This window comes from Mixophyes fleayi, chromosome 2 (genome assembly GCF_038048845.1).
Source record: "Mixophyes fleayi isolate aMixFle1 chromosome 2, aMixFle1.hap1, whole genome shotgun sequence".
NCBI classification, from domain to species: domain Eukaryota; kingdom Metazoa; phylum Chordata; class Amphibia; order Anura; family Limnodynastidae; genus Mixophyes; species Mixophyes fleayi.
Genome location: NC_134403.1, coordinates 92,723,249 through 92,732,743, shown reverse-complemented (window position 1 = coordinate 92,732,743; position 9,495 = coordinate 92,723,249). Strand labels below are relative to the sequence as shown.

At 39.8% G+C, this 9,495-nt stretch overlaps 1 protein-coding gene across 1 annotated transcript; it reads left to right on the top strand.

The window, feature by feature from the left end:
* Nucleotides 1-212: 212 nt before the first annotated feature.
* On the top strand, nucleotides 213-7,149 carry ATG101 (autophagy related 101). The gene is made up of 3 exons (XM_075199682.1): nucleotides 213-531; nucleotides 2,844-3,131; nucleotides 6,556-7,149. The coding sequence occupies exons 2-3, from the start codon at nucleotides 2,880-2,882 to the stop codon at nucleotides 6,958-6,960; spliced, it is 657 nt and encodes a 218-aa protein (XP_075055783.1). The 5' UTR covers nucleotides 213-531; nucleotides 2,844-2,879; the 3' UTR covers nucleotides 6,961-7,149.
* The last annotated feature ends 2,346 nt before the right edge of the window (nucleotides 7,150-9,495 follow it).

Sequence of the window (9,495 nt, the reverse complement as noted above, 5' to 3'; positions counted from 1 at the left end):
TATATATATATATATATATATATATATATATATATATATATATATATATATATATACTTGTAATACATGATGATGATGATGATCTGTTATCTGCATGTACATACTTACAGTACTTACTTCAGCTGACCAGCCTACAGGGGGCGCTCGGTCCCCGAACTACCAGAGCGGAAGTGACAGATGCGGCCGCTGGAGAGTACCATATACATAGGCAATGGGGAACATTATCCACATTGAATTAGCAATAGAGTCTATGGAGCATATGGAAATAGAATTGAATATAATATACTACGATTAATCAAAAGATTGAAAAGTAAAAGAGCTGTTCTACAGTAAGGTTGTGATCTGTATGGGTGCCGGCCCCGATGACAGTGGTACAGTCCTGTGACGTCCATTGTTTTGGTTCTGTCAGCAGCAGGAAGCGCACAGTCTGCTGCTGAGTGTACAGCTGCTGCAGCTCTGTACGTGGTGTCCCCTCTGTGCTGATACATGAGCACTGGCTGGTTCGTTGTCTGTCCTCTCGCTTTGTAAAAGGTGGGTAGACTGGCACTGTGCCATGGGGTCCCATGGTCTGCCCGCATGTCATCTTAACAATAACGTCACATGTAATTTAAGTGTTTAGATGTGTTGGCTGGTTTATATTATTTCTGTACATAATCATCATACCCTTAATGTGTGCATGTCAATAAGAGTATTCTGTTTGATATTGTGGATTCTGTGTTTTCTTCATTACAAGTTTATGTATATCAGAGATAGACCACCCATGCCTCCTCACATTTTTAATTGATCATTCTAAATTTGAATATGTTTTACTGACTTGATTATAACATGTACAAAATGAAGATAAAGCAGTAACATCTATAAAACAAACTAGGTCTGGTGTTTAATATAAGTTGTCCATAACCTTATTCATACTCAAATCTATTGGTGTCATGAATGTGTTAGAGTAATGACTACTTGTGGGTGGGAACGCCCCTCAAAGCCAGAGCTACTTACACTGACTTCGATTTGCAGGCAAGTGTGCAAAGAAGGACACACACACACACACACACACACACACACACACACACACACGTGTATGTATGTGTATATATATATATATGTTAACCCGTGCATGATACTCATGCATTCTAGTCAAATCAAGCTACTTAAGGGGGTATATTTACTAAACTGCGGATTTCAAAATGTGGAGATGTTGCCTATAGCAACCAATCAGATTCTAGCTGTCATTTTGTAGAATGTACTGAATAAATGATAGCTAGAATCTGATTGGTTGCTATAGGCAACATCTCAACTTTTTCAAACCCACAGTTTAGTAAATCTAGCCCAAGGTGTTAAAAAGGTTCTTGTCATGCATTTGGGGCTAGGCCAGGCCTCCTCAGGGGAAGAGCGTTACTTCCCAACGTAAGCGCCCTTTTTTAACGTGGTTTTGTCCACATGTCACCACCTAATCATTCTTCTCCATCACCTCATCCTTCATCGCCACATCCTTAATCTCCATTGTCTTACTGTTCTAAAACCTCTCGATACACAACGTTTCTGCTAAACACCTTATCGCTGTGCTCAATCAGTCTTCCTTGAAGAGCAGTATTCATAACCTGCACTTTCACATCACTGCTTCTCCGTACTCGTGAAAATGCGACATACAATTGTCCATGACCAAACACGGGCTCTGGTAAATAAATACCCACACGGTCAAGAGTTTGAGCCCTCAACTGGTAAATTTAGCCTTTACTACCCCTCCCACGGGGGGAAGGGGGGATAATGGAAGTTAACTGACTTCACTATTATAATTTTTTTGTCACATAGTGTCAGTATACCAAATTTCAGGTCAATTGGATGAGCCCTTTCTGAGAAAATAGTTTTTTCCACACACACACTAACACACGCCGCTAGGCATATATATATATATATATATATATACAAGATAACCCTTGCATGATACTCATGCATTCTAGTCAAATCAAGCTACTTAAGGTGTTAAAAAGGTTCTTGTCATGCATTTGAGCCATAGTCCAGGTCTCAACCACCAACCACTCCCCACTGTCACCCCCGGCAACCACCAACCACTCCCAACTGTCACTTCTCCTTCAAGAAATATATATATATATTTTTTTAAAATCCTTATAAACACTTAACAATTCACAAATTAAATTAACAAATTAAAAACATCTTAGTATACCAAATTTCAGCCCTTTCTGAATTTTTTTTTCCACACACACTAAGAATTTAGTAGGTCAGTGTATAACTCCGCCCAGCAGGTGGCGCTGCAGCTTGGTTTTATTTTTTCCACACACAGACAGACTAACACACGCCACTAGACATTTATATTATATATATATATATATATATATATATATATATATAATTCAGAGTTCAAGAGCATGCATATGTCAAGGATTTAACCTTTTTTATTAAATGCCGCTTCTCCTCCAGCAAATCAGACACTACCTTTCCCTGGAACCTACTTAATCAACCCCAAAATATATTATGCACTTTAAAAGGTGTTTTTTATTAATACATTTCTAAATCGGGCATGTAGAAACCTCTTCTTACCCCAGCTGAGGTCAAACTACATCTATCAACGTGTTATGCTCATATTAGTAATCAAGTAACAGCTCACACTGACCCTTAAAATGAAATATTGCAAGGAAGGAATGATTATTAAAATCGTGCAAACCCTATTTTTTATTTTCCCTTTGTATATCTGCAATGTAAATATTAAGCGTTGTATGTAAAATAAGGATGCTGCAGGACTGTGGCATCTTAATATAAGTTAATCCGGCTGAAAGTTGAGCAAAGGTTTGTGGTTTCAGTGCCTTGATTGTATTCTATTTTGTTTACAGGCAGGGCTGGGGATTTGTGCTACCTATTAAGTGACAATGAATTGCCGTTCAGAAGTATTGGAGGTGTCTGTGGAGGGCCGTCAGGTAGAGGAGGCAATGCTGGCAATCCTGCATTCCATACTTCTTCATCGCAGCACGGGCAAGTTCCACTATAAGAAGGAAGGAACCTATTCCATTGGCACTGTAGGAACTCAGGACATTGACTGTGACTTCATAGAGTTTACATACGTCAGGGTTTCCTCAGATGAACTGGACAGAGCACTGCGCAAAGCAGTTAGTGAATTTAAGGTGAGACATGTGGACATATTTTAAAAGGGAGAAATAATTAATCTCAAACTTCAGGCATTGCATGAATCTCTCAAACTAGAAAAACATTGGGAAATGTCTATACAGTGCTGACTCAAGAGATAATAAAATATAAAACATACCCATCGATGCCTATGTATATAGCAATTATTAATTAGGAAAAATAAATCTAAATAAACGGATTAAATCAATTTTATAAGTGAAATCCAGTTCTGATAGATCACTATGGTAGAATTATTAGGTAGAACGGCTCTCCATAAAAACAAAATCGGATTATTAACCCTAAGGGATAGATTGAATTAGCCGCGTTGTTCTTTAGAACAACACAGCCCATGCATTATTACCGTTACTGCGGTACTGTCCACACTGATTTCTGCTCAAGGCTCATAGAGCTGCGAGCGAAAATCAGTGGAGAAATTACCGTAGTAACAGTAATAATGCGCTGGCCACGTTGTTCTTTAATTGAATCTACCTCTAAGCATAATAACATACAAAGGATAACAATCAAAAATGAATCTACAAAATGAATAGACTGAAAACTAGAACCAGTTTTAGGACCAAACACTGGAACACTGAATTAATAAATCAATGACATACACATGATGTAAACACGCCTAAAACCAGACATGATTAGGGTTAAACACACTCTGCAACTCTGCTGAATGCGATCAGAAATGCATAATTAAAAAGTCTGTAATTTGTAATGCTGATGTTTATAAATGTTTAAAGAAGACACTAAATCCACACTCCAAATCCAGTGTTTATTTTTGGAATATGCTATACAAAGGCTGTTTAGGCCAATACAGTGTGATATGCAAGGTCACTGAAGTTGCATCTTGTGCATTTTTCTGTCTTCGCCTACAACAGAGACGGACTCTGGACAACAGCCCCATCTTCAGTACACCATCGCTGTGTCTGTAAGCTATAATGCAGCTTACCAATTCTAATGGTTCTGGGCATTTAATACTTCCAGACATGGGGCCTGATGCTGAGCTGAGCCTACACCAGTTTAGTTGTACATATCTTTTACTTACAACAGGAGATGGAAGCCGGAGGGAAGGGGTCGGGCAAACGCAACCCAAGTACAGTAAGGGCGTATTTATGCCAATGCAGCTTATGCAGATCTGCAGAAATACACAAATGACGTTTAGGAGACATATCTTTACACCTGCTAGATGTGTTTAATGTTTATGCAGGGGGGACAAAGCGTGGTGTGTAAAGAAGACAGAGATCCGTCTGAGACCGAAAGCAGGATAAACACAGAGGCTGTGCCAGCCCTGCACGATTTTGGAGAGGAGAGAGGGGGGTAACAGAAATGGTCCATGGCAAGTGTGAAACAGTAGTAGAACTAAGGCAAGGTAATAAAATGGGAGAAAGGAGGGAGGGGTTGTAGGGTTGGACATTGGAGGTTTAAATAAAGGAGCACACGGGTATGCAGGAGAATTTGTTGCACAAATCCCACCCACGCCAGAGAAGGTTATAAACTGTATTGTATGCTAACATGTTCTTCAATTGAAGACGAGGCACAACAAGGTGGGAAAAGTACTGCAATCAGCGGCCAGGGGGATACCCCCCCATTGAAAGGGTGGTGAATATGTTCAATACCACCCTTATTGGGGGTCCTGTAAGAAGCCAGAATAAGGGGTGGGGGATCCCCAGAGCCTGGAAGCGCCAGAGGGCATTGAGGGCCCCCTCTTATCAGTAGTGAATTATTGGTGATGGCTGCAGCTGATGGAGGCACTGCTCTTCTGGCCACCTTTGCAAAAGATTGTTGTTGAAATTAAGCTATGACCTCTTTTTTTTTTTTTTTTTCCCCTAAAACAATTCTCATGTCTTTATCTCAAGGGAATGGGGGGTAGGTAATAAGGAAGGGAGGCATCAGCTGTTAGGCAGTTTATAGTTATGCCGGAGGAACACAGCCTGGTGTGTGATGGTTATGCTGGGAGAGGGGGAGGGGGCACAGCCTGGTGTGTACCATGGGGTATTGTATCTTTGGTGATGATGATGATGAACCATATGGTATTGTATCACTAGTGGCTGCATACCATGGTGTATTAATACCAAAATTTGTCCCATAGATAATTATTTTAGAGGAAATCATTGCTTTGTTGATCGATAGGAATACTGGATAATCTTTCAAGTGAAAACACCCTTAAGTGTGTTTATACTGTAGATACATATGCACAAGATAGTCATTTTTATAGTATTTAACCCCTTCTCTGCTGAAGCGCTTCTCACCCCTGTGCTGAGCACTTTTGGGCTCATCACATATTTCTTTACATACTTAAAATCTGTGCACATTAAGCAATGGTGCTCAATGCAGTATTGTCAATGGTGAATAAATAATGTCCCTTCGCACCTTGAAACACTGCAAGGCCGCCGCCTTCCTTCAATGTGTCGGGTGGTAAATCCGAACAAGCGATATTCTAGGAAACGGGGGATAGAAGGACAAAGGGTGCCTAATAGTGTAGTAGTTTAGGAATGTATTCCAAAAACCAGCAGATGTCAATTAAAAGGGTACCAGATGTGGATATATCAAAAGGCTCATCAACGCATGGGTACCTCATGGAGGACCGTTTGTGTAGCCTACAATCATTCATGCCCATTGAAACAAAGACAAGGATACCGAAGATAGTGTAATACTTTTAACCAATTCAGTTAATTTCTTTGAGGGCTCTCACTAGTGTTAAAACCAAGAAGAGGTGGAGATGCAGTGGACACTTAGGAATAGATACTAGTATTGCCTTCCCCACTTTTCAATGAAACTTTATAACAAGTAATAGTTGTTCATGTGAAAGAATGTTGATATTCCATGCAGTCTCCTTCAACAGCTTGGTTAATAGTTATCCTTTATATAATGTATTACAAAGTGGTGAAGCATGTAAAGACTTAATACATTCAGTAAGACTTATTTCTGAGCAAAGGAAATTTAATAAGGTTATTAATGAAGGAGCTGAAAACTACATTTACAAAATACAAACATCAACGCCATGTGAGTATTAGAGTGCGGAAATAAAAAGGACTATGTAATTCCTACTCATAATAGTGTACTCATTACAATACGCAGCTAATTATTAGACAAAATATATTTGTACAACAAGGAGGTTAAGTTTCTAGGCCAAAAGTGGAGAATTACAATATTAATATAATTGTTTGCTTACTAATGTAGGAGGCTAGTCCTAGGAACCAATACTATACCCAGAAAAGCACTGCCTCCAATGTGTTTGTGAGCAATAGTAACACTGTAGGTCACAGTTAATACATAAAGGCTTTTATGTTTTTGCACTATTATGGCAGTGCTATCCTGCTGTTTGCTGTGCTACTCAATTTATCATTTTATAAATATCTGACAATCACCATAAAGCTTTTATGATATTCAATATGACCAAAATCATTGATTTTACAGGATGCATTGAGGAATTCTGGAAATGATGGTATCGGCCAGGTGTCTCTGGAATTCTATCAGAAGAAGAAGTCCCGCTGGCCGTTCTCGGATGAATGCATCCCATGGGAGGTTTGGACCATCAAAGTCAATATTGTATCATTGGCCACTGAACAGGAGCGGCAAATCTGCAGAGAAAAAGTGGGAGAGAAACTTGGGGAGAAGATCATTAACATCGTGGAGGTGATGAACAGACATGAATATCTACCAAAAATGCCAACACAATCAGAGGTGGACAATGTGTTTGACACAAGCCTGAAGGATGTTCAGCCATATCTGTATAAAATCTCTTATCAGATTACTGACTCTCTGGGTACATCTGTCACCACTACAATGCGGAGACTTATCAAAGACACTTTGGCTCTGTAAGGCTGCATGAACCCATTAAAGTATTTATAGGATGGACTAAGATAATTAATTTTATGCTCAATAATTAAATCATTTTTCTCAAAAGATTACTCTAAAACAGTGTCCGTTGTATATAGCCATTACACCTTTCTTTCAGGTCGTGTAAAGTACTGTTATTCTTACAAACAATAAACTGAATCCTGTACAGATGTTTGCCTTCTTATCGTATGCTTAATAATCATTACACTTTGGAGAATCATTTGTATATGCTAAAAACATATTGCCCTGGTTGATAGCTGTGTATGTGGTTTGTTTTCATTATTGTGGCTGAAGATAATGACAATGCATATAGTCTCTTTCACCAGGTTGTACAACCTGTTGGACACACATCCATAAGTATATATTTGTTTTTTTTCTACAAAAGAATATTTTTCTATAATCACATCAATATACTATTGAGGCACACATATTACCCATTTTTCCTTTTTTAGTCAAGTTCTTTGTTAAAAAAAAAAAAAAAAAGTGTTTAGGGTAGTGGCTTTGATGCTGGACTGCAGACACATACTCACACTGCTATACCAGTTTGTTATTTAAATCTACATTAATCAGAGTTCCCCACCCCGATAAGTATATTAAACACACTTTACTTGGCTTCCCAACATTTGGGAGTCCCGCGGAATCCCTGCTTCTTTGGATGATATATGCTGTACCATCTTAGCGATACAGGATGAAGCACACCTGACCTTCTGTAGAAGAAGCCTTACCTCTCCATCTCATCAGTCGAGAATCCATTGACTACGAAGCCCCCTGTTGCTGAGATGCCAGCCACCACAAAGATCCAAACTGTACTCCATGGCAACACCAGACTGGGTGGCAGTGTTCTATCTACCTTACCATCCTTCTGAGGTAAAAATAAAGCCTCCTGGGCAGAGCGGCACTTAAAGGAGTCCCCTGCTGTTCTGCTGCCATATCCATATATCCCCGATTGGCAGCAGTAAAACTTTACTATTCCTGGATTTCGAACAACATATTCTAAAAGCTGCTTCTGTATACATTTTAAGTGAACTTTTCTGCCCCCGAGTGGTTGCCCACAAAATTACTGCTTGACCAACACGTCAACAAGTGAAACCTTCAATATCTATACTCATAACTACCAGTGCAACAGCTCCACCATCAGGTACCAAATTTCATACTCCGTCTCGGTAGCTTGAGGATTGTAGATTGATAGCTAGGTCATATAACTCCGCAGATCACCTCTGATCTCAGACATGGGCACCAATTGCTGCCAAGTCAGGGGAAAAAAATGTTTTCTTAACTTCCTGATGTAGTAGATAATATGCCCTGAGCTCTGCAAATCTCTTCTTTCTTAACCTACCATGGAAAAGTCCAAAAACAAAACAGGAGAGACAGACATGTCTCAAAATCAATCCCTCAAAAATTGCCATACTCGGAATCTGAAATGGATAGAGATAACTTGCCACAAATACAAGATTACTCTGAATCTGGGGACTCGGACCACTCCTTGTTGACTTGCAAGGACCTTCAATCCCCATTTAGAGAAATTAAGGAGACTGTTGTCCGTGTACAGGTTGACATCCACAAAACTGTTAACTATCTTAAATCAGAATTGATTTACACGACAGAACTGAACACCTTGAAACCTGGTTGTACGAAGCTTCCACCTCTTACTAAACTATGGAAGAAGTTGTCCAACAACTCAAGCAAGATATGCTGCACCTTCAAGAAAGAAAAACGGGAGGATTAAGAGAATAGAGCAAGGCGCAATAATTTGCATATTAATGGCATCTCTGAGGAGATTGAGATGCCCTCTCTAAACTTGTATCTAAAGACACTATTTTTGCCATTATTGACAGAAATGCCAGAATATCACCTCCTCTTGAACAGAGCACATAGATCCATTGGCCAAGAATGCAGGATGTCTCACAGCCTCGAGATGTTATCTTATAGTGCTATTACTACACTATGAAGGATGCAATTTTGCATGAGTCTAGGAAACACCAAAAGGTTTCTCTTTCCATATTCTAGTTTGGCACCAATGCAAACTACTTTCAGCCAAGACATTGGAGGAAGCTCTCTTCTCCTCAAGAGGCTTTCTGTTCTAGATTTCCCCACTAAATCCTCCTCTTCAGGCGCTAATCCAACTTCTGTGGCTTTACCTACTACGTCTGAAGGACCACTTAAAACAGAATGGACCTCAGCGATCAGAACTGGCAAGCCTGCTCCTGCTAAAACCACAACTTGATGTGAGACCAAAACAATAAATTAATCGTTTTTATCAGAGTTCCTTTTCATTTAAGAGGACAGCTACTACTACTAGTCTGCCCATTTTTTAACTTATGGTAAACTCAAACCATATTTGATCCTTAGTTCTTTGTAAGGGGGTAGAACGGTGGCAAAGTGGTTAGCACTTCTGCCTCCCAGCGCTGGGGTCATGAGTTCAATTCCCGACCATGGCCTTATCTGTGTGGAGTTTGTATGTTCTCCCCGTGTTTGCGTGGGTTTCCTCCGGGTGCTCTGGTTTCCTCCCACACTCCA